The 25,751-nt window shown below is 31.9% G+C and overlaps 5 protein-coding genes and 2 non-coding genes across 7 annotated transcripts; 4 read left to right on the top strand and 3 right to left on the bottom strand.

Annotated features, from left to right (window-relative positions):
- Window positions 1-5,200: 5,200 nt before the first annotated feature.
- On the bottom strand, window positions 5,201-5,362 carry LOC142597733 (U1 spliceosomal RNA). Its single transcript, XR_012832363.1, has one exon. It is a non-coding gene; the product is annotated as a U1 spliceosomal RNA (small nuclear RNA).
- Window positions 5,363-6,722: 1,360 nt separating this feature from the next.
- On the top strand, window positions 6,723-7,472 carry LOC142597678 (52 kDa repressor of the inhibitor of the protein kinase-like). The gene has a single exon (XM_075732723.1). The coding sequence runs from the start codon at window positions 6,723-6,725 to the stop codon at window positions 7,470-7,472; it is 750 nt and encodes a 249-aa protein (XP_075588838.1).
- A 239-nt stretch (window positions 7,473-7,711) lies between these two features.
- On the bottom strand, window positions 7,712-7,874 carry LOC124497354 (U1 spliceosomal RNA). Its single transcript, XR_006959407.2, has one exon. It is a non-coding gene; the product is annotated as a U1 spliceosomal RNA (small nuclear RNA).
- A 5,266-nt stretch (window positions 7,875-13,140) lies between these two features.
- Window positions 13,141-14,481, top strand: LOC142597679 (RCC1 and BTB domain-containing protein 1-like). The gene is made up of 2 exons (XM_075732724.1): window positions 13,141-13,265; window positions 13,389-14,481. The coding sequence occupies exons 1-2, from the start codon at window positions 13,141-13,143 to the stop codon at window positions 14,479-14,481; spliced, it is 1,218 nt and encodes a 405-aa protein (XP_075588839.1).
- A 2,010-nt stretch (window positions 14,482-16,491) lies between these two features.
- On the top strand, window positions 16,492-20,029 carry LOC124497306 (tyrosine kinase receptor Cad96Ca). Its single transcript, XM_047060957.2, has 4 exons — window positions 16,492-18,568; window positions 18,680-18,793; window positions 18,885-19,309; window positions 19,394-20,029. Exons 1-4 carry the CDS (start codon window positions 18,214-18,216, stop codon window positions 19,928-19,930), a joined length of 1,431 nt encoding a protein of 476 aa, XP_046916913.2. The 5' UTR covers window positions 16,492-18,213; the 3' UTR covers window positions 19,931-20,029.
- On the bottom strand, window positions 19,947-20,822 carry LOC124497320 (activator of basal transcription 1). The gene is made up of 2 exons (XM_047060976.2): window positions 20,725-20,822; window positions 19,947-20,679 (listed from the first exon to the last, which is right to left on the bottom strand). The coding sequence occupies exons 1-2, from the start codon at window positions 20,801-20,803 to the stop codon at window positions 20,030-20,032; spliced, it is 729 nt and encodes a 242-aa protein (XP_046916932.2). The 5' UTR covers window positions 20,804-20,822; the 3' UTR covers window positions 19,947-20,029.
- Window positions 20,823-20,900: 78 nt separating this feature from the next.
- On the top strand, window positions 20,901-24,709 carry LOC124497296 (sodium/potassium-transporting ATPase subunit alpha-1). Its single transcript, XM_075732776.1, is given in 4 exon segments — window positions 20,901-22,344; window positions 22,407-23,850; window positions 23,936-24,168; window positions 24,246-24,709. Coding segments are annotated over 4 exon segments (3,117 nt in total). The 5' UTR covers window positions 20,901-21,028; the 3' UTR covers window positions 24,370-24,709.
- Window positions 24,710-25,751: the final 1,042 nt, after the last annotated feature.

The following is a 25,751-nucleotide window of genomic DNA, read 5'->3' on the forward strand; positions in this document are numbered from 1 at the left end:
TTATTTCTCAATTTTTTTTTGTGCACCCTTTTTTCAATTTTATAAAAGGAAGAGGTCAGCGCGTACGCTAAACCTAAGGATTGTTTTTATATGTGTGACAGACAAGAAATGTTTGTTGAATGAATCATGTTCAAGTCTATTTTAACAGTACGCGGTGGTTGCGGCACGGTTTCTTCAATTCTGTGCCATATATCAATTTTAATTCGGAGTCAACACCGATCCGTTCATATCCGCAATTGGACGAGAATTGATTGCCGAAATTTCATAGAGAATTGTTCGAAAGTTTTCTGGATTTAAATCCTTCTTTAGCTAGGTTGTCACACACAACTTTCGAAAGTGTAACATCGATTTTGGTTGTTTCACCATTTTCATTATCCATTATTGTTAAGCCGTTTTTTCAAGTAGCTTCATTTCATCGACAAACGGTTTCAATATCTGGTTCATTGCTTCCACTATTCGAGTATGTGGTCTCTTAACCATCAGAAACAAGTGTATGTTATCACGTTTCGTACGTTCCTTCAATGGTAGATTTGTGCATGATATGTAACCGGCTAAAAATTTCTTTCCTTTTTTTCCAATAAAGAAAAAATCATCAAGGGAAATTTCAACTCGAAGTTTTCCTTTAAGTCTTTGAAACATGCTTTCATCAGTCGTGTCCAACTCATTTCGAATAACCATATTGTTCTTGATTTTGTTCGGGAATAAAATTCAATGATTTTTCTTTTTCGATTGAATTAATCAACGAGGGATGTTGATTGATTATGGATTGCAAAATTCCTTCAACTGAATAATATTGAATAGAAAGTTGGCCGTCCGAAGTAGTTATCTGAATAGATTAGATTCAAAAATTTAAAAAAAATGATTAAATTAATCAAACTCTATACCTGGGTAGGTGGTACACTCATACCCCGCTTAGGTTTGTATTCGATATAGGACATTGCATTCATTGCATATTGCCAACCCCCGCGTTAAGCGGGGTATTACTGTACATAGGAGTCTTGCAATTCCAAAAAGTTGTTTTGCAAATAACAACTGGAGCAATACCGTGCCATAATATTTCTAATATTCTCAGAATATTCGAAAGCTTTTACAAAATTATTAGCAATAACCGTTCCCAGTTCTTCCACATGTGAATTTGGAATCGATTTTTTTAGACGTACTTCCGACATTTCCACAATGAATTGTTTCAAAAAATCTCTTTCGTCTAAATCAAATATAAAAATATGAATCTAATTTGTAAATACTCACTAATACCTTTGTTTAATGGTGACACAGTTGAAGACCAAAATGAATTTAAGATTGGTTCTCGTCTCAAAGACTTTTCGAAGACTTGTTCAAGTTGATCATACTGATCATACTCATCATTGTTATCATCATCGTCGTTATCATCGTTGTCGTATCATCTGATTCATTTTTAGGATCATATGGATCCACATCCATTGGAATCTCACTTTCATGTCTCGAAGTTTGTCCATGATCTTGATCAAATGGAATTTCTGAAATTATGGGTTCAGCCGGACCTGCTAATTTCGCTATATCTTGTTGAGAACCACCAGCGATCTGTTTAGAACTGGATCTTCTTTGGCTGGGTTCATTCAATTAATTTAATTCAAGGTTTCGATATTCAGATTGATTTTACTTACATTAGTTTATCACAATAACCACTATGATAAGTATATTCAAGTGAATAATCAAGCTTGATAATAACGAAAATTTTGTACACAATGTACAGAACCATTATTCAAAAAAAAAAAAATAATAATGCAAGATAATAAAGTTAGTAAAAATATAGTGATGATAATTGTTAACTAGCCAAGTACAGGCGCTTCGCGCCAGTCCCAAGCTGGCCCTGACGGTCAATATAGCTGGATACCCGCAATAATAATTGTTGTTCCAAATAATGATGATGGTGAAATGAAATGAAAAATGAAATGAAATGAAATGAAATGAAATGAAATGAAATAAAATGTTTCGAATTCAAATTCGAATTCCAAATCAAAAATGATTTCATTATCAAATACTCATCATCATACTCATCATATACTCATCATATACTCATCAAATCAAATACTCATACATACTCATATACATGCACAATCTCTGGATAACAACTTAACCGAGATAAAGAGTATACAGAGAGAAAAAATTAAATTTGATTTACTCAATATCCTTTCAATAAACAGCGTTACCATACAAATTCAATGGTAACGTTGTTTATTGACAGGATATTAAGTAAATCATTTTCGATTTTTTCTCTCTGTGTAGAGATCAAGAGTAGATTTACGAAAAATCTTTTTGATATTGCTCTTTCTTTTAGCGAGCAAGACTTGAAGTGTTGAAATAGAAAACATTAATAGAACAAACTTTTTATTCTAATATTTGAACTTTTATGATTATTATTACATTACTGAAACATATATAAATGATTGTATTGAATGACCTTACTATAACACACAATATTTTAAAATAAATTACTCGTTTTCGTTTTCGTTATAAAAGAAATTTAAACGAAGTAAGTATAAATGAATGATATTCTAAATCTAAACTAATTGATTAATTTTCAAAATTGCCAGAATTATTCGTGCAATTTTTTCGTTCATCGCACGAATAGCTTTATAGTTGACAACTATAATTTTCCAACATTTCCATCAAACATTAGCAGATGGATTGAACTAGATGTGGATTCCATATCGAATTTTCAAAGTAATGAAATTACTCTTTTCAAATTAATTAACGATGATTTAGTTGGAGAGACCAAATTATTTCGATATTATGTCCAGGAAATTAATCCTGACAAATTGACACCAAAGTATCAAACAGTGGCGAAAATTTTTTGGCCTAAATCATTAATCATCAATATATTTTAAATCATTTTTATCACTCACCGATTGAAGGCTTTTATCTCACAATCTTCATGAATATTGATGTTTGATGAGCTAAAGAAGATCTGGAATGTTCTGAATCAAGAATTTTCCAAATAGTGATGAGTAATAGAATATAAATTTATAGAAAAATAGAGCACACCAAGCATTAGCTCACGAGAACGGTCGTCATAAATGACGTTACACGACACTGAACATTGGATTGAAGCGATAAATGGATTTTTACAAGAAGTTATTAACCAATTTGGCTTTGAGTTATGCTGCAACATTCAAATTAAATACTCGTCAAATTGATATACGAATATCTTTTCTCAATGTACCATTATCCGAATCATCCGAATATGTTGCACCACCCACCAGGATTTTTTCATGATGGACTGTTAAAATTGAACAAGCTTGTTCGACGTATTGAAATGAAAAAAGTTTGAAAGCCAAAATCGCTAATTTCAAAGAATTTTCAATAGCACTGGATGAAAGCACTGATATTTCAGACACAGCGCAATTAGCCATATTCATTCGAGGTATTGATGAAAATTTTAACATAACAGAAGAATTACTATCTCTCCACCCTATGAAAGGGATCACAACCGGAGAAGAAATATTCAACTCTGTCGATCTAATTTTCAAAAAATCAATTGGAATTTATTGACAGGGATATGCACCGACGGTGCGCCAGCAATGATCGGAACCCAGAAAGGGTTCAATGGGAATGTTAACAAAAAAAAATTGGTCCAAAAAAGCTGACCAACTTACATTGTATTATCCATCAACAAAATTTATGTGCGAAATCGGTCAAGTTAACAAATTCAGAAACATCGTCAATTCAGAAATTATTTGGCTGAATTATTTTCCGATTATGACGATGTTACATATTAATGTGAAGTCAGATGGTTGTCAAAAGCGAAAATGCTTAAGCGTTTTTACGATTTAAAAAAAGAAATTTTTGACTTCACAAGAGACAAAGGAATAATCATCGCACAGCTTAATGATCCAGGTTGGATAGTATTTGTTCCAACGTAATGGCTCGCTTATCACCAATGTGCATGAAGATCAATTTTATGTAACAGTACACCTACCAACGATCGTTCTTCTGATGCTAGATTTGCACTTGATAAGGTGTTTCGTATCAATATAGCGATTTCGACTAATGCTTCCCAATCACGTTCTGATGGTCGTAACGAAAAGATTTTTAATTGTTGTTATAACAAACTTGGCATCATTAATAGATGATTCTGGCAAATTGCTTGTAATTAGATTTTTCCAAATTTTTGATTTCGATCCAAAATGGCGGTGAAGGAATGAAGATGACATTCAATATAGTTCGGTAGACTTTAATAAAAGAAAAGGAAAAATAATTGTTATGGGTAATAGAATTTTATATTTGTAATAAACAAGACCACATTTTAAATTTTATAACATCATATTTTGTTTTAGGTACAGAGGCAGAAGTTATTCAAAAAAAAAAAACAATCCTTATGTCGAGCTGACGAAAATCATAAATTCGAAGAAATGCAAGCAAGTGGAAGAACTGAATCAAAAATGTCAAGAACTAACAAGAAGAATCGATTACTTGACAAATAGTCATGGCATAAATGCCAACGTATGAATTTTTATACTTTATTTTGCAAAACTAACTAAGTTTATTTTTTAGAATATAATCAAAATCGGGAAAAACAGAATCGCTGTACATTCCAGTGATTTGGCATCATCTATGATGCCAAATGATGATATTAAAGGCATATGGTATCTCTGCAAAACTATATGTTAAAAATTTATTAAAAAATTACACAATGAAAAAATCAAAAAAGAAGGAAAAAAATCATCAATATGAATTATCACATTTTTTTGGCATTTTTTGTTTGTTTTTTTTTTGATTTTTGATTTTCAATTTTTGAATTTTAATTTTTGATTTATGATTAATGATAATAACTTTATTTTTTAAAATAAAATGATTAAAATATGAACCAGATAAGCAGCGGATATGCAGAAAATGAGAATGATTTCGGAAATTTATTTCATTCAGGTGAAAAGTTCCCTGTAAATTGTGATCACGTGATGGGCTGCAATGGTTCTATTTTTCTGCTTAAAGCGCGCTTAAGATCTTCCATTTTCGTTTAAAATCGATCGATTGATCAGATTGTAAGCCTGCTCTATAGAACCAAAATATCACATTTGTAGCCCAGAAATTTTTCCGTGGGAACTCTTTTCTTGGGGCTAAAAATATCTGATGCTTCACAAAAACACATCCAGGGGGTAATTGCGAATGTGGAGACCAATAACTTGTTTTTTGTGCACCCTTTTTTCAATCTTATAAAAGGAAGAGGTCAGCGCGTACGCTAAACCTCGCTACCAAAAATTACTTGGGCCATCTGATCCATTTTGGATCAGTGACGGGCTTCATCACGTGCTGAAGTGCAATGGCACAGACTCCACCCGGGGCTGGAATTGCTTGAAATGCCACACCCCCAACAGGTAAGTATACCAGATATGGTCAATGGATGTATATATGAACACACCAAAGCCCAATTATTCTGGTGGTTTTTTCCACTTAACTTGCTACTTATTCTAATGAAGGTACTCGAATAAAGAAGAAAAAGATGAAAATAAAATATCTGATGCTTTATTTATTTATTTATTAATTTAGAATAAAACACACTGCCATGATGGCATTTGTGTTATAAAGGAACAAACAAAAGAAAATGTAATACAGTAATCAAATTAATAATTGGATACTACGTATCCCTTGCAGATATTATTAAACAACGTAAAATTATGTTTGTTGATCATAAATTCCCATGGATTAATTAAATTGTGATGGATTTGCTGGTGGATCGAGCAGTCAAACAGCATATGATTAGTGTATTGATACGAAATTTTACGATACAGAAAAAAAACAAACAATACACAGACATAAACTTCAGCCGAAAAATAATCAATAAACAAAGGTTTATTATCAAAAATGTTTTTCACCACAGAAAAAATAATAATGATAATGGAAAATTAACACGTGTCTTTAAATGAGATGAAAAATACAAACAAAATTTAGAAAAGACAAAAGTTTAAATGACACAGAGCCAATGACTAAAATAGAACATGCGCATCGTAGTTCAACAGATTAGGGTCTTGGTAGCTGTGACCGCATTCACAAGCGGGAGTTGGTTTAACATTAATTCGGTGAAGGTAGCTCATGAAATGACCATGACCTGTAATAAACTGTACGTTGTAGAAATTAGGCTTGAAGAATTTTGGGATTTGCGATGTGGGAAAGTAGCTTTTGAAATTGTCGTTTACATCGTTGAAATAATTTGTTTCTTCCGAATAGCCATAATAATTTTCCTAACAACCTTGTCTTGAATCTTGTACGTAATTAGAGAAGAATCAATGTAATCAGTTAATTTTTCGACGTTGTTGAGAATACAGACAATATTGCATGAAACCGTTTGATATGCATAAATTGATTTTAATAAAATATGATGCTGAATTGAGTTAAGCTTATTTTTTGTTTTGACAATTAGTTTATCACCCAAAATTTGATAACCATACGTGATAGCAGACGATCTTTGATTTGATTTACGACGATCTTTGATTCCTAATATTCCTCTGTTTTGTGAAACACGTTAGTCGGCAAAGTATAAAAGTATCAGAATATTTTCTGAGAACTTTTTGGTAATTGTCCAAGAGCTAGAAAAGCTTACAGACAGTGCGAACAAAAAAACAATGGTCAAGGCTCATTTGCTGTTCACTGCTATCACAACTCCAACTTACATTTTGACGCTTTTAGTAATTGCTACTTATTCGGCTAAACTCGAATCTGTGTGCAATCAGTTGCAGCAAGTAAATATGAACATTAAAGATGTAACTGCTCATATAATTCAATCAACAGATGTGCTGCAATCCCATCGAGACAATGTTTCTGAAGAGTTTTCATTGATTTTCAAAAAAGCACAATCGATTTGTGAAGAATTAGACATTGAATTAAAACAGCCACGGTTAAATAAAAGGCAAGTTCACAGATCGAATTTACCTTCTGAAAACGCAGAAGAATATTTTAGGAGATCCATTTTCATCCCTTATTTGGATTCTATAATATCTTCTCTACAAATTCGGTATTCTTCTACACAAGAGAAAGCATTTTCACTTTTACAACTTCACCCAAAAGAAATGAGTAAATTGGACAAGTCATCGTTTTTAACAGTTCTGGAAGACATTAACAGTCTGTATGGTGATATTATTCCAAACTTTATATCCGACGCTACCACATGGTATGAGATGTGGAAAAATAAAAACATTGCGAACGAAATTACCGATTGCATGAGTTTAATTGAAGAGGCTACGAAGTTTTATCCGGCTGTTTCCGAGGCACTCAAGATTGGCATGACACTTCCTGCAACAACCTGCAGTATTGAAAGATCTTTTAGCACATTACGGCGCGTCAAAACTTGGAACCGATCTACAATGAGTGACGATAGACTAAGTGGATTATGTATGCTTAGTGTACACAAAAAAAGAATAAATAATTGTCCAAATTTTATCGACAAAGTTGTAGACAAGTTTGGACAACAAAAAAGAAGGCTTGAGTTGCTCTTTTAGAAAATAAGTTGTAAAATGTAAATGTCTAATTGTAATTTAAAAATTTAAAATTCAAACTATTTTTTCGCGTTTTTTCTTATTATTGAAAGATTTATTTTTTTTCTCCATTTTCTTTTTTTCAAAAGCTAGGGGGTGCACATGCACCTACTTGCACCCCCTGTCGGCGCCCATGCCACCAGTGGGTAATTTGTCAATAATGACTTGTTTTTTGTGCACCCTTTTTTCAATCTTATAAAAGGAAGAGGTCAGCGCGTACGCTAAACCTCGCTACCAAAAATTACACGAGCCATCTGATCCATTTTGGACCAGTGGCGGGTTTCATCACGTGCCGAAGTGCAATGGCACAGACTCCACCCGGTGCCGGGTTTGCTTGAGAACCCGATCACCCCGCCAGGTAAGTATAAAGGGGGCAATGTGGGTTAATATACTCGTATATATTCTTCACAAGTTCCGGTAAAATTTACAGTTTTCTGGGTCTTGTGAGTGCAGTTTGAGTGAATTTCAGAAATTTTCCCTTAAAAATTTTCTAATAACAACAATAGCAATTTTCATCAATTTGATCGAAAGAACAGCTGACAACTACTTTTTGAATATAAAATTCACCATTTACACTCTGCATGTACTTGTATTGTGTATTAACAAATTTTGGATTTGTGCAGTAAAGCCCGCGATTGTTAAAACAGTTGTTTAAATTCAACCGTTGGAAAGCGACATCTGTCAACACTGAATAAAAGTTTTGGCCACAAGTCGATTTTCAAAATAGTTTAATCATTTAATTTGTTTCAATTAAAAATCGATATAAGGTCAATAATAAACTATATATCAATCACTGTCACTTTGGGACTCTTCGATCAATTCTCCTCTTTCAAATGAATATTTTAGGAAAAATTTACACATTAAATATGTGCCTAATATTTTTTTTCCTGTAAATTCATGGTCAACTGTCGTGAAAGATTGTCGGAAAGTGGATTGGTGAGATTGCTTACACCGATTGTCTCTACGATTAAAGCTTCACGCATTTTTGCTTCTTCTTTTGTTAGATCTTCGTAAACATTAAACAAAATTGGTTGCAATTTCCGACGCCATAATGACCATATTCGGCGAGTTTTCGGTTCAACATCCAATTTTGTCCGATTTTTGAATTCCTGATAATCAAACGTTAAATGTAAACTTGGGCGTTGCTCTTTCCCCTGACCAACATAAAATATCGATGATATGAATCGATCGAACAATTGATAATCCATGAATTCATATCCAAGTACGAAATCTAATTGTGTCGGCAAAGTTTTCACGATTGTAGGATCCATTATGAAATATACAATGCGATCCCTATCCTCGGTCGAATTCATTGTGCTTTGAATCATTCGTTCTTCTAATAGACGAGCTTCTTCATATGGGAAATCAACGGATCGGAAAATATCAATCGAAATATTAAATGCATTTTCCAAATTGAGAAGAATAGCATCTTCTGGCTCACGGTCCGGATTTGATGATGATTGTTGTTGTTGTTGTATATCACGATGAAAATTGATGAAGGGAGAAGAATGCTTAAGTGGTTCTAGAACGTCTAGACGCCGTTTAAGTTGTTCATTCTTTTTTTCTCTTTTGCAAAGAAAAAATTTCAATTATTAAAAAAAAATTCTTACCAAGAAAAACAAACTTACAAATTTCGGATCTCGTCTCGGGATTCTCTATAAATTTAATTATATTTAATTTTCCAAAAAAATTTTTCGTGTTCCGCTTGTCGTAGACGAGAATTAGATTCATTCAACTGTTGTTGAATTGTTTTCGATTGTTCGGCTGCCAATTTTTTTGCCATTTCGTTACAGAAGAAACTTGAGAGTAATTGTTGAATGCCAGTTTTTCAGTCATCCATTCGCATTTATACTAAAAAAAACAAAAAAAAAACTTGTTGGTTATTCATTTGTTTATCGATTTAGTCATTGACATCTGGTCAAAACTTGTTGGTTATATGTCATTTGTAATAATGGTTTTATTCTGGAAAAACTTGCTGTATATGCGATTTTCCTATAAATTAAACTGCATCATTGTATTTTTCATCGAATCAAATTTTCTTTACTACTAAATCATAAAACTTCAACATTCATCTATCTCGAACCAAAAATTTTTAGTGATCAACACTATTGTACTGTCAATAATTTTCTTGTTTGTTTCTGAAATTCTTAGTGAATCATGGCATTACGACATATTAACACGATCATATTTTGGTCCATCATCCTATTTAGTATGAATAATGTTTGTCAATCCGATCGTCTTGGGTATCCAGTCATCATGTGGCCACACAAGTCGTTCAGGCCGATGTTAAAATAAAACTAGAAAATCCGTGCAAAATAATCGACAAGTTAAGCTTCAATAAAACGGAAGCGGTTCATTTTCTAAACGAATACAATTGAAAACAATGCTTCCAAGGATATATACAACAAATCATCCAACCATTGAGACAGTTTTGTCCAACAAAAATGACAGATGAATTTGGTCATGGAATTCAAAAACGCGGAATTATTAGTTTCGTCTACAAAACGGTAAAATTGGAGATCAGGCTGACAGCAACCATTGGCCTAGTCAGTTACTTCCACGATCCTAATGACCAAATGTCCTGGCAACGAAACGACCTGGCATATAAGGAAATAGAAAACCAAATAAATAAGAAATTTCTAAAAGTCCTCACCAAGATGCACCAAGAAAATATGGAAATGAAACATCGACTCCAGGAAATTACGGTCATGAATACAATAACGAGAAGGTTCACCGAAGTGGGGAATACCATTGTTGTAACTTTGTATTTGAACAGTCTTCTTTGTATTGTATGGTTTTGTGATGTTTGACTTTTATTTGAACTAAAAATAAAATTATTCTATTTTGTGCTGTCATTCATTAAGCACGTGTCTATTAATTTTACATTGGTAGCGAGCGTTTTCATTTTTCTTTCTTTTTTGGTTTATTTTTTTTTTGTTTCAAATGTCAAATTCTTCTGATTCATCAAATTCATCTTCAGCTGGTACTGCTGGTTCTGTTGGTAAAATGGCCGATGTTCAACATTGGAATTCTGATCCTGGTGTACATTTCAAAATGGTACCTAAATATAATGGTCAAAATTTTGCAGAGTGGAAGTCTGAAATTGATGATGTATTGATGGCTCTCGGAGTTACAAAATTTGTCAAGTCAGAATTGACCGAAACTGATTCAAATTATGAAAATTATTTGAAAATTGGTGGATATATGCGTTTAACGTTTGATTTCAAATTCAAGAAGTCAATTGAAAAATATCGGACACCATTTCAAATTTATGAATACATGACCAAAAATGTGAAGATTCCTATCTCGAAAAAGATGAGAATTTTGGAAGAAATTATGAAACTCGAATATGTTTCTGGCAATGTGCAAGGTTTCATTAATCTGTTTGAAGGAAAAATTGATGAAACAAATGTTGCAACCAGACAATGAACATCTAGCCATGCAGTTGAAAGATTTGTTCCATAATATATTATTGGGACCAGAGGCACCGGATGAGTATTGGTCATTGGAAGGATGTATATTGAAAGAAGACATAATGACCAATTCCGATGAACTTGTCCTATCTATAAATGGCATCAAAATGGACCCAGATTTTAATCTTTTACGAGCCGATCCGTTCTATATTATTCGGGAGGAAAAGACCAACGAAATGATTAAGCCAAAAACGGAACTATGCATCTCAGAATACGTGGGGCCACAATACATTGTCTTTAATCGGAAAACCAAATGCTTCCGAGAAATTCCTTACAACCCTATAGGAGATCATCAAACACTATTACTATTCCATTCGGAATTGTGCAAAACTCCAATAAAAACTGCGAATGTAAAATGGAGACAAGTAAAATGTGAAAGTCTAGAAACATTGATACCTGAAGAAGTGGTACAATTGAAATGGGACCATGACTTTGTCTACTATTATTGTTTTTCACAGAATCTGACAATTGGAGAGCATCCAACACCATGCCTAAACCAGATTTATAAACAAAAGCAGGGAACTAACATCTCCATAAACGGACAAACCGTCCTGGTACAAAGCTTCCGTTTGGGAACACTATCGGTGTTAGAAACTGATGTTTCGGATTATGTAAACGAAAAAGTGTTTGACCCAGATAGATCAGACATCTGCCTCAAGAATTTAGAAACACTGATAGATGTTGAACACGAGCTGCTATCAAAGATTGCTGCCTCATATATCTCTAAGACAATGTCATACTTCATGACAGCTGGGGGGATCATCATAGTCATCTTGGTGGTTTCGTATATTGCATATATCATCTATCGGTACAAAAAAATCAAGAAACATCGGGCACGAGAATATAGAGAAACTACTAGACGACTGGATGGACAAAAAGAATATCGTGCAACATTCGATATGGTATGTTATTGATTTGTTTCATTCAGTTTGAATAACAAGTTTTAATCATTCGTCATAATTTTTTTTTTTGGACAGGTCAAATATGATTGCCAACGATCTAGTAAATAATACAGAATCCAAAACAATTTTCCTGTCATGTATGAGATTTTATCAACTAAAAATAAATTAAATTCTAAATAATGCTAATTTCATGTTTTTTTAAATTGAATAAAAATCAAATTATTATTGAAATATTATTTAATGAATAATTCTACTACTTTACGTGATTTTCTCACCAAAAAACCACCAAAAAAAATCGACCAAGATAGCTGTTCCGTTTCCTGAACACGTCGTGTACACGCCATACACACACACACACAGGAAAATGAGTTATGAAATAGTTTGACTAAAAGTCAAGCTATTTTTCATTTGATACTAGGTCCAACACTATTTCATGACTATTCAAAATCGAAAAATAGCTTGACTTTTTATCAAGAAATAAGTTGATGATGACTAACCCAATCATCAAATATTTTGACTAATCAAGTCATAAAATGTTTAGAAATTTTAATATTAATAACATTATGAATATTTCTATGCAAGAAATAGCTATACGATATACATGTGATGTCCTAAATTAAACATTGATTTAATTTAATTTTTTTTTTGTTTTGGCAGAGAAGCAAAAAAAAAACGTGGCCATGAGTCATGAACTTATTTTCAGGGCCGATGAAAATTTTCCACTCATCCACCACTTTCGATCAAACCGATTGGCAGTTGGACGGTTGGAAAAATCATATAAAAGTCCATGCCACACTAGTAATCATCACCTCGAATCATTTTTGCTGGCTGGCCGTTTTAATTTACCACCGTCATCATCACCACAAACATTTTGTTTTTATTTTTCCAACACATGTATTTTCATTTTTAAAATATTAAATTTTCTTGTTATATTTTTAAATCTGTGTTGTGTGAATACACCTGTGTGTATGTTAACTTCGTCCAAACCGTCACGCAATTGTTGATCATTTCTTTTCTGTCGTCACTAATTTGTCAATTGTGTTTATAATTCGAGTGTTTTTCATCATCGACAACGGCAAGATCACCGATTGAAAGTATCGATTTTGAGTTATTTCAAGATGATCTCGAAAACATCGATCAAGAATTACTCCAATCAGTTGTTTCAATTTTCAGTTTTTTTACTTTCGAAGAAATTTACTTTGAAAAACAATTTTTATTGATGACCAAAGAAGCTACATATGCATATAGTGAAGAAATATGCTCATGGTTATCGTTGAAACATACTATACATATCTACGTATGTTACATACTGGTAAAATTCATATTAATCGTCAAAACATAGCCGAACTTATTGATCTGGCCAATTGTTATGGTGATGAAAGGTTGATGAAATATTGTGAAACATACGACAAGATCATTTGCTATTCTCTCTCTATCGCAACTATATCGCATTTGTCAATATTGTGTCTTTAATTCGAGTGTTTTCGTTCATCGATAATGGCAAGATCACCAACTGATAATATTGATATTGAGTTATTTCAAGATAATCTCGAATACATTGATCAAGAATTTCTTCAATCAATTGCTCAGATTTTCAGCTTTACTTACGAAGACGAAAAACAATTTTTATTGATGATCAAGATGATTGCTTGTGGACAGTATCATTCATTAATGTTGCAACAAGATGGTCATGTTTTCGCTATGGGTGATAATTGTTGTGATAAAATAACTGGTAATGAAACATCATCATATGAAAGTATGATCAATACTGGTATTGAGAATGTTAAACTTATTGCTTGCGGTCAATTTCATAGTATTGTTGTGACTAATTCCAGTGAAATTTATTCCTGGGGCGATAATTTTTTTGGCCAACTAGGCCTTGGTGATCAAAATGACCGAAACACACCATGTCTTGTTACATTTCCAAATGATGATTCGGTCGATACAAGAATCAAAGATATTGTGGCCGGCTCGAAGCATTCATTATTCTTGCTTGAAAATGGTCAGCTTTGGGGATGTGGCTCTAATTATGATGGTGAACTTGGTCTTGGTTATGATATTGGCCCAACAAAGTTGACAAAACTACCGTTTGAAAATGTGCAACAAATCGCATGTTCAAAAGACCATAACTTGTCATTGGCACATGATGGATTAAATTATTATGCATGGGGTAAAACCATGAATGGCACTTGGTCATCACCTAGAAAATTGTATGATCAACATTCATCATTTGCTTCTGCATCAGCTCTGTTATTGGAATCACAAACCACATTTGGCCTAACATCCGTCACTAATCTATTTGAATCTAATTATACATCAACCATTCAATCAAATTGTCAATTATTCAATAATCCAAACTATTATGATGTAGAATTCATTATTGAGAAGAAACCTATAAAAGTGTCTAAATGTTATTTGAAATCCGTATCCAAATTTTATGGCGATAAGTTTTCGAATGATTGGGAAGAAGAGAAAAAGGTAACGATCAGTGATTATAGCTATGATGCATACTATGAATATCTACGTATGTTACATACGGGTGAAATTAATATTAATCATCAAAACAACCGAATTTATTTCTATGGCCTATTTTCATAGCGATGAAAAATTCATCAAACAATGTCAAACATTCATACGAAAGGATCCAAATGAACAAACAATAAACAAATATCATCCATTAATTAAAAAATATCAAATTAAAAAATTGTACGGCAAACTTGCTCATCTTTGCATCGAAAAAATGTTACACTTTTCAAAAAATTCTTCCCAAACCCGAAAATTCCAAAATTTATAAAACCCAACTTTTACACTACACAATTTTTCACAGGCCATGGACACTTTCAACAATATCTATACAGAATACAACGTTCAAACACAAACACATGTACATTTTCAATTTTCGATCAACAACAACAATTGTTTCAACAGATGTGAATCATTGATTCAGTTCTTGTAAAAAAATACATGCATGATCTAATGCGAAAATCCTGTTTGCTCCATTAAAAGATTTTTTCCCCATCAAATTGATAATGATTTCCAATGAGTTCAATTAATCGTAATCACTTCAATTGCGACAATTTTAATTTGATTCCGAGAATATTTTTATCCACGTTTTTTTTTTTCGTCAGTCGCTATTTTTCGGCTATCGCTATTTTAAGTCATCGCTATTTTTTTTTCGCTGTTGTTGGTCGAAACCATTTCAAGAATATCCAAAAACCATTGACAATGATGACATCTAACGGCAGAGAAACAAGCTTTAAAATTTTCAAAATTTTGAAGAATGATAATTAATTGCATCGAAAAAATTTATTATGAATATTGAGACAATGGGCAATCGTATTTGGAAATTCTTGTAGCAGATCAATCAACGTTGATGTTGTCTACTGCTGTTGTTTGATTTATGAGAGGTAGAGAGAGAGAGAGAAAGAAAAATTGGCAATGGAATCTTTTTTTTCCATACAAAAGTAAATGTGTTTTCTTTCTGTAATTAACTACTACATTTGTGTGTATTGCCTTGGCATGGAATCAATAAACGATCATTGTTCATGACAGCTTCAAATTATTATTATTATTAAGAATATCATTTGGCAATTGTTAATTGTGATGAAAAATTTTTGATGTATCGTTCATATTGAAATTGTTAACGAATAAATGATGAACATATGAATATGAATAGCCACTTGTTGTCTGACGAATTTTTTTTTCTCGTATTTCTGCTCAAAAACAATCCGGTTTTTTTTAAGCATGATGTGAGTTGAAAATAATTTACGAATCTTCACCGGAAATTTACCTATGTAATTTTTAAATTAATTAAATTTTTCACATTTAGGTAGGTTGTCATGCACACCAACATTAATTTACTTATTATATTGTTGATTACATCTTTTGAAAATCATTTATTCATTTTCATTGCATTACTGATTACATATACCTAAATGATGATGATGATGATGATGATGATGATGATTGTTGGATTTTTTTATTTTCCATTGGTTAAAAAAGTCTGTTTTCTATATTACATAGCCAGTGGTATATATTGATTGCATCAATAATACACACACACACACACAAACACTCACGCAAATTCGTTGTCAAACATTCGAAGTAAACATTATCATCATCATCATCATGTGAAATGATTAAATGAAAATCAAATAACAACAACAACAACATCAACGATAATAACAGAAATATACACAAACACACACCTGAATTAAAAATTGTTGCTATTCGGAAATTGATGGATTGGTTTGTATTTATTACCTTGACTTTGATTTTCTCTTTCTCTCTCTCTTTCACTTATTTATTTCCATCATCATCACCATCATATCACACATTTACCATTGTCCATTTTGTTTTCAAATCAATGAATAAAAACGTTTTCTTTTTTTTTATTATTTCATTGTCAAGTTGCATGGCAAAAAAAAAAAGAAACAACGAGAGACAACATGCCGCACACACGCACATACAACAAATACCAAACACGAAAACATATTGAATAAACTTGAGAGAAATTTTTCATTTTGAAAAAAAAATTATATTTATGATGAAACCTAATATATCGATGATTGGTAATGATGATCATGATCATCATTTTTATGATTGTATTGAATTGGATGGTACATCATACTATACACACATTTGCTTCGTTTTTTTTCTGTTTATTTTTACAACTACAACTACCATCACAATAATACTACTATATTCATTCATTCATTCATTCTGAAACCAACCATTTTTTTTTCTCGTGTGTTCTCTCCAATAATTTCAATGACACCATCAACATTACAATCATCATCATCATTTACGTATATATACCATTGATGGTGATGATGATGATGTATGTTGATTATCAATGGCAATGTTCAGTCAATAAATCGATGATGATGATGATGATGATGATTTGCTAAATGAACAGAATGAAAAATAAAAATAAAAATAAAAAACGCGGGGAATCCATTTGGGATCTTGTCCTCTTACTTTCAATCATTCATTCATTCACATACTCACTTTTAATGTATTCATGAACAAACTTGATGATGATGATCATCTTCATCCTCGTGATCATCATTTACGCTATTGCTGTCATTTTTTTTGTTTCTTCCTTCTTTTCTTAATTGTGATTCAGTTTAATTCATTCAAATAAATTTGTTGTTGCTGTTGTTGTTGTTGTTGGCCGTTATAGATCGAATCGAATCAATCAACAATATATATGGTTATTGTTGTAGTTGTTGTTTTGTTATAAATGAAAAAATTTTTTCTTCTTCTTTTGTCAATATTCAGCCAATTCAGTGTTTCAGTGTGTGTGTGTGTACAGTACTATACCATGACCATTTGAAACTAATGATGAACAGCACTATCAATAATAATTTTTTTTTCAACTGATATGAACATTGAAAACGTCATTCAATTTTGATCATCATCATCATCATCGATTGGTTAGATTTCGATGATTTAACCTGTTGAAGTTTTTTTTTTATTTTGTACATTTTTCATTGACGAAGATTTGAATATTTTTTTTTTCATTTTCTACTATCCATTGTCAACACCGTTGTTGTATATCGAAACCATTCATCATTTGAATCAATCATTCAAGCTACCATGGTCGTCGTTTATTTCTAAAATGTGAAACATTGTAAAAAAAATGATGATGATGATGATGATTATGATGTTAATGTCATTGTAAATAACGCGTAGGATGATCTGGAATTTGGCCAACAATTCATTTATTTATTCGAATGTCGATCAACAAATTTAGAACAAAATGTGATTGTGTTTGAAGAATTTATTCAATTTGTTTTTCGTCTAATTTCGTTTTTCTTGTGTTTTTGGACATCATTTTTCATGGCATCACCAGTAATAAAATGCCATTTTACAATAGAAATAATTTTCTTCAATATTGGTGGTCATCACATTTGACCATAATTGTGATAATAATTTTTGTGTACATTACTTCATTTATTGATTCGATTACAATTGATAATGATCAAAATTCTAGCTCATCACCATTGAAATCATCTGAGATTCTTGAAGAATCAACAGGAAGAATATATCTTGAAAATGGGATGAATGATCCATTATCGATTGTGAATGATATTCGACAACAACAGTCGACCATAACAACCATTACATCAATGACAACAACTTCAATGCCTCATACATCACCATTACCACATTCAAAATCGAATGATGATAATCAAAATCAATCTCAAATATCTGTACATATCTATTTGATTTTTTTCATTGGTTTCGTGCCAACTTGTATCGGTGCATTGGCTTGGTGTGGAATGCATAATCGATGTTGTAGAAATCCATTCATCAATAAAAACGATGAATGTTCGCCAAATCAAACATTTGATTATGAACAATATGGTAATCAATAATTGCCGTCGCAATAATAACGGTGATCACAATAATAATAATAATAATAACAATTTTCAAGATTGTAACAAACGTTATAATCAGAAAAATATTACTCTGAATAATTTAATCAATGTAAGACGATCAAATGGTATTGTACGTAGTCGTCCAGTGCATTCTAATTACGAAGTTCCAAGAAATTCTCTAGAAATGTTAGAAATTCTTGGTGAAGGAAATTTCGGACAAGTATGGAAAGCACGTAGTCATTATTTTGGCAATAAAGATAATAATAATATACAGCTTGTTGCGGTTAAAACGAATAAATGTTTGTTTGAAAAAAATATGTTGCATATTCAAAGGTCATCTCTTTCTAAATATTATTTTGTTTTTCTATTTTTTTTCCATTTTTTTTTTGTTTTGCCAATCATCTATCAAGTGATGGAAAACAACAGTGAACAACAGGATGATTTATTGAAAGAATTAGACATCATGGTACAATTGGGATCACATCCAAATGTTGTCCGTTTACTAGGTTGTTGTACAGAAAACAGTAAGTGTATGGATGAGAACAATTTGACGATCAACATCAGACTATTAATCAAATTATAATTTGAATTTTTTTTTACAAATACAAAAAAAAGAGCCATATTACATTGTGATGGAATTTGTAGCGCAAGGAAAATTATTATCATATCTACGAAAACGTCGGGATGATTATCTGGATGTCATCAATGATTATAATTCAACAGCAGCAGCAGCAGCAGCAACAACAGCAGCAGTTTCTAAATCTTTGACGACTACGGCACAACATTATAATAATCAACATCAACATACAAATCCAAATTCAAATGGGCCATTTATCAACAATAATAATTACATGACTTATTATCATCAAACAAATAATAACAATAATAATGGTTATGGTGAGATTAATCGTAAATCGTTTTCAAAACCAATGAATAAACATTCACAACAAAATATAAATGATCAATCATTGTCATCTTATGATTTGATTCATTTTGCCTATCAAATTTCGAAAGGAATGGAATTCATAAGTAGTCATGGAGTGAGTTCAAATCGAATTACAATTTTTTTTTATCTCTACACATTCGTTATTAATTATTGTTTATTCAATTCATTCATAAAATAGATTATACATCGTGATTTAGCCGTTCGTAACATATTGATTGATGAGAATAAAAATTGTAAAGTGGCCGATTTTGGTCTTAGTCGAAGTATACGTGATAAAGATTGCGATATGTATGAAATGAAACATGGTGGCCAAGTTCCAGTCCGTTGGATGAGTCCAGAGGCATTGACAATGGGAATATTTTCAATAAAAAGTGATGTATGGGCATTTGGCATTACGTTATGGGAGATTGTTACATTAGGATCGACGCCATATATCGGTATGAGTGCACCTGAAGTTATTAACTACATTAGACAAGGCAATATCTGTTCACAACCAGTACATTGTAATGATCATTTGTATGATCTCATGAAAAGCTGTTGGGCATATAAAGCAGATGATCGATTTACATTCACACAAATCAAATATCATCTAATGAAGATGTTGTTGGCCATTCAAGAAAACAATAATAATAAAGACAATTATATTGATCTGGATAATTTTAATAATTCATTATATTATTTCAATACAACTGATCCATCGGATGAAAAACTTTGAACATCATATATGATTGTTGTAAAAAATATATTTTTTTATTAATTCATTTTATGTACATAAAATTTTAAATAAATAAAACAATGATGATGATCATGAAAATCATTTGAAAATATTTTCTAATAATTCTTCATCAAGTTCATTTGGATTTGGTTTTTGTTGTCGTATTTGTTCATCAGTCACTCGTTGTTTATATGTTCGATTATTATCATTATAAATGGCTCTTTTATGTTGACTACGTTCAATCATTTCAGCATAGAATGTTGCTTCACGTTTAGCACGGCCAATTTCCAGGCGAAGTTTTTGATCCCTTAAAGCTTTTTCATAAGCCATTTGTTCAGCTAAATGGCTCCATTTAAATCGTTTAAGATATTTCATATTCCATAATGCATCATGAAATTTTGTATGACGTTTACCACCAATCTGTTTTCCATTCAATGTATTCGCAACCAATTTAGCAACACTTTTCTTTTTGAATTCTATCCATCCTTCAGTATAACGATAAATTTTCTTCGAACGTTTTTGTGATTTTTTCAGTGATGAATCTTTTTCCAGATAGATTCGTTCAATTTCGCCATGTTTGGACAGTATTTGACGGATATTTTTTACAGTAATTCCTTCTGGAATATAGCTTAGATATACGATTCCTCTTTTACAAGATTTAGGCTTCGTAATGTTTATGACTTTTTGTTGTTTTTTTCTGTTGACTTTTGACGAGCATCTCACTGAATTATCGCAATTCTCTACTAAATCTGAATTTCGATTAGAAAGGAAAAAATTCTTTATCAATTACTTACCTTGAGATTGAGATTCGATTACCAAATTATCGTTGGAAGGCTCAGAATCCATGGTTTTTTTCCAATATTGCAGCAACATGAAAAAAATCTCATGTGAATTCGTGGACCACGTCGAAATTCTGCATTCTTCATAAAGTACGTCCGAAAAACAACAGGTCGATTTTTGGCAAAAATTCTTTATTTTGTAAATTTAATTATTTTTCGACATTTAAATCATTACAATGATTAAATTAAGAGTATTTAAATCCATTAAATCAAGAAATGAAACGAGAATTCATTTTTGTCGCCAAGTGTTTTCAAAATTATGTCTTCGATTGCGACCAACAAAAATGGTAAAACAGAAAGTCCATCAAAATTACATCATGTTAATATTGATGAGCATTTGATGACCATCAATGAAGTTGCCGCAAGATATGGAACCGATTTGAATCATGGACTAACCAGCGAACAGGTTCGAGAAAAATCTCAACAAAATGGCCTAAATCAATTAACACCACCGAAGAAAACTCCAGAAATAATTAAATTTGTAAAACTCATGTTTAGTGGATTCTCAATGTTATTATGGGTTGGTGCCGCATTGTGCATTATATCCTACTTTATTACTGAAGATCAAGAAACAGTAAGAATTAATGATCATTTTAGAAATTTATTTAATGAATGAATATTTTTATTGTCGCAGCTTTATCTTGGAATCGCTTTGATTGTCGTTGTTGTCATAACTGGGGCGTTTGCATATTATCAAGAATCCAAATCATCAGCTATTATGGAATCATTTAAAGGGCTTATTCCGCATGTAGCACATGTAATACGTGATGGTAAATTATTAGAAATTGATTCGAAAAAAATTGTACTCGGTGATATTATTGAAGTTGTCGGTGGCAATCAAGTTACTGCCGACATTAGAATAATCGAAGCATATGGTTGTAAATTTGATAATTCCTCTATAACTGGTGAAAGTGAACCACAACATCGTACAGCTGATTTGAAACAGAAAAATGAAAATCCATTAGAAGCTGAAAATCTTGCATTCTTTTCTTCATACTGTACTGAAGGACGTGCTCGTGGTATTGCTATTCGAATCGGTGATCAAACTGTCATTGGAAAGATTGCCACTTTAACTCATCAACAAGAAAGTCAAACATCGATTGGAAGAGAAATCAATAGATTTATCAAAATTATTACCATTTTTGCACTATTTTTGGGATTGAACTTTTTATTGCTATCACTTATAATGGGATATAGTTTTATAAATGCTATAATCTTTTTTATCGGAATCATTGTTGCAAACGTTCCCGAAGGATTATTAGCAACAGTTACTGTTTGTCTAACGCTTACGGCTAAATCTCTTAGTAAAAAAAATTGTCTGGTCAAGAATCTTGAAGCTGTGGAAACATTAGGTTCAACATCGATTATTTGTTCGGATAAAACCGGCACATTGACACAGAATAAGATGCATGTTTCGCATATTTGGTTCAACAATAAAGTAATCGAACCATTGTTGGCCAATACAATGCATAGCCTTAAACAATTATTGAGTGAAAAAAATCGATTCCAAGATTTTCTTCGAGTTACAGCCCTTTGCAGCAAAGCAGAACACGAAAATGATTCCAATCATAAAAAGTAAGTAAATTGGAAGCAATAATAAATGTTTAAAGTTTTATTCTTATTCATATTTTTTTCAGAATCTATCGTGGTGATGCTTCCGAAGTAGCCTTCTTGAAATTACTTGACAAAATAGGAATTAATATTACAAAGATTCGTCAACGGCATCCGATTGTTCATGAGATACCGTTTAATTCTACTAATAAATTTCATATTACCGTCCATGATATTAGCCAATATGAACCACATGCTAAGCATAAATATTTGATTTGTTTAAAAGGTGCACCGGAAATTGTTCTGAAACTTTGCCGATCAATATTGTTACAAGGACAATGTTTGAAATTAGAAACGGAAACTAAACAGGATCTCAACAATGTTTGCACATTTTTCGCTTCAATGGGTGAACGTGTATTGGCATTTTCCGAATATTATACAAATGACTATCATTCTCTTCTGGATACTAAAGATGATGGAAAAACATTGAACGATAAATTTATTGCTGAAACAAAATTTACATTATTGGGTGTTATGTCATTGATTGATCCGCCTAGGCCAGAAGTTCCGGACGCAGTTGAAAAATGTCGTCAAGCTGGAATACGAGTTTTTATGGTGACTGGTGATCATCCGATTACGGCTAAAGCAATTGCCAAACAAGTTGGAATCATTTCACAAAATGATGAAAATGTTACTATTCTTAGCGATGATATATTGAAAGAATTTTTGTCCAATTCAAAATCCAATTCGACAAAACAAGACGACGAACAAGAGCAGACGATAGAATATGAGGAAAAATCCATTGTAATACCAGGTTGGATTCTCAATCAATTCACCAATGATCAATTGGATCATCTAGTGGAACATTATCGAGAGATAGTTTTTGCTCGAACAAGTCCACAGCAAAAACTTTTAATCGTTGATAGTTGTCAACGATTAGGTCATATTGTAGCTATGACCGGTGATGGTGTTAATGATTCACCGGCATTGAAAAAAGCCAATATTGGTATATCGATGGGAATCAATGGATCAGATGTGTCCAAAGAAGCAGCCGATATGGTATTAATGGATGATAATTTTGCATCGATTGTCGTTGGTATTGAAGAAGGTCGAGTGATTTTTGACAATCTTAAAAAATCTATTTCCTATGTAATGGCTTCGAATTTCTCTGAAATTGTTCCATTTATATTCTACGTTTTGTTTGGATTTCCATTAGCACTTGGAACTATAACGATACTTTGCATTGATCTTGGTACGGACATATTTCCTTCGATTTCATTGGCTTATGAGAAAGCTGAATCAGATATAATGAAACGAAAACCTCGAAATCCTAAAGTTGATCATCTTGTCACTGGAAAATTGATTCATCGATCCTATTTTCAGCTTGGTATGATACAAGCAGCTGCTGGATTTTTTACCTATTTCTGTGTCATGGCCGATCATGGATTCTACATCACACAACTGTATCATCTTCGTGAATATTGGGACGATAAGAATTATCTTATCATCGATATATATAACCAAGAATGGGTATGTTTGAATGATAATAAAATAAACAAGTTTTTCCTGATGATAATCTTAAATTATCTCTTTCCCCCCCCCCAAAAAAAATTAGACTTATAAGAAACGAAAAATTCTCGAATATACCTGTCAAACTTCATTCTTTGTATCGATTGTTGTTTGTCAATGGATGGATCTTATTATATGTAAAACACGTGTTAATTCCATTCTTCAACAAGGAATGAGCAATCATGTATTGAATATGAGTTTGATTGTCGAAACGATTATCGCTCTATTTCTTGTATATTGTCCTGGTATCGAAAAAATTTTAAAACTTTATCCACTCAAGTAAACAACATTGCATTTCTATAAATGAAATCCCGATTAATCGTTTTTTCTTTCTTTTCATTTTATTTCCTCTTTAGATGGTGGTATGGTTGGTTTACGGCGATTCCATTCACCATTTACATGTTTACATATGATGAAATACGACGTTGGTTCATACGAAAACGTCCGATGGGATTTTTTGCTCAAGAAACATGTCAATAATTGATGAATCTCAAACTTTTAGCTCGTTCGTTTTTGAAATTCGTAAAAATGATGATGGCAAGAGAAAAGGATAATAACAATACTAAATTCGAATGAATGAAGAAAAATTGGAAATAATTTAATTCGAAAAAAAATGGGATCATAATATTTTCAATAATAATAAAATTTTATTAATAAATCCCAAGTAAACAAATAGATGCCGCTAAAAGCATTCTTTTACTAAAAAATAGTTCCTAGTTTTTGCCCATTACCAATCATCATCATCATTCACTTTATTATGTGATGGTATAGAGAAAATAAAAATCCAAAACACAGACTTTATTGATTAAATCTAAAATCGATTCCTTGTTTTGATTTCATTCAAGAGTGGTCGTTTGAAAGACAGCCAATAATTATCACAGTAACCACCTAGATGTGAATCATCCATCGACAAATGACGAAAAACAAAAACAATTGAACCGGGGAAAAAAAATATCCAAACCAATTACCTTTTTTTTAGCATTCGACATTTCCACAACGATTTTGATGAAAATGAACGAATTATAACCACCACCACCTCCTCCTATTACAACGTCAGAAATCAAGTGTGGATTGTATTTTTGCGTGTCCCTTGTTATCATTTTTTTGGTACGTGAGTTTGTCAATAGTGCATGTGGTTAGTTCCATAATATTTTTTTTTTTTTTTTGTTCGCACCAAATGTATTGCGATCGAAAATAATACAGAATTGAAAAGTTTTGCCTCTGCAATTATCGAATATTTTCTTTTTCATTGTAATATTGTGTCACTACTTTCAAAATAATAATTATGATGAATGATTTACACACATAATAAATTTAGCATTCTCTAAGTCTTGTGATCATTTTGATTTTATTTTTAATGACAGATTCGATCGGAATCTCATCATCATCGTCATTGTATGTGTCCATTTTTCGATCCAAATATTTAGTTTTTTATCATTTAGTGTATTTTGAAAATTATATTCATGATTCAAGTGGCAATCAATTATGAAATCACGTTTTTGTGAAGAATTTGAATATCAAAAACAGCATCATTTTCATCGAACATTACCACCTGAACAAATGATGAATAATATCATATTTTCTGTTGAAGTTTGGCCACCATTTATCAATCTAATCAATCTGGAACGTAACAGTTCAACAGTCATATGTGGCCCATTATTAGGATATCTAATCGAATTGGCCAATAGATTGAAAAGCAAGTAAGTGTTAATGTTCCGTATGTGATGAATAAATTGTTAAATCTTTTTTTGTTATGAACATAATTTAGCATAACATACATACCCGATTTAGGAAATGAAACATTACCATTCTCAGATTTCAAGGAAAATGGCATCAATGTGGTTCTTTCGCCTTATACACCA

Source organism: Dermatophagoides farinae, chromosome 7 (genome assembly GCF_024713945.1).
Source record: "Dermatophagoides farinae isolate YC_2012a chromosome 7, ASM2471394v1, whole genome shotgun sequence".
NCBI lineage: Eukaryota > Metazoa > Arthropoda > Arachnida > Sarcoptiformes > Pyroglyphidae > Dermatophagoides > Dermatophagoides farinae.

Excerpts from the sequence above, each read along its gene's own strand:
- LOC142597678 (XM_075732723.1), top strand. The coding sequence starts at position 6,723 with ATGAACATTAAAGATGTAACTGCTCATATAATTCAATCAACAGATGTG.
- LOC124497320 (XM_047060976.2), bottom strand. The coding sequence starts at position 20,803 with ATGTTGCTGCAATATTGGAAAAAAACCATGGATTCTGAGCCTTCCAAC. Across the intron at positions 20,680-20,724 it reads AATCGAATCTCAATCTCAAG|ATTTAGTAGAGAATTGCGAT; the intron begins GTAAGTAATTGA and ends ATCGAAATTCAG.
- LOC124497306 (XM_047060957.2), top strand. The coding sequence starts at position 18,214 with ATGAATGTTCGCCAAATCAAACATTTGATTATGAACAATATGGTAATC. Across the intron at positions 18,569-18,679 it reads TGCGGTTAAAACGAATAAAT|TGATGGAAAACAACAGTGAA; the intron begins GTTTGTTTGAAA and ends TCATCTATCAAG. Across the intron at positions 18,794-18,884 it reads AGGTTGTTGTACAGAAAACA|AGCCATATTACATTGTGATG; the intron begins GTAAGTGTATGG and ends TACAAAAAAAAG.
- LOC142597679 (XM_075732724.1), top strand. The coding sequence starts at position 13,141 with ATGCTCATGGTTATCGTTGAAACATACTATACATATCTACGTATGTTA. Across the intron at positions 13,266-13,388 it reads AATTGTTATGGTGATGAAAG|ATCACCAACTGATAATATTG; the intron begins GTTGATGAAATA and ends GATAATGGCAAG.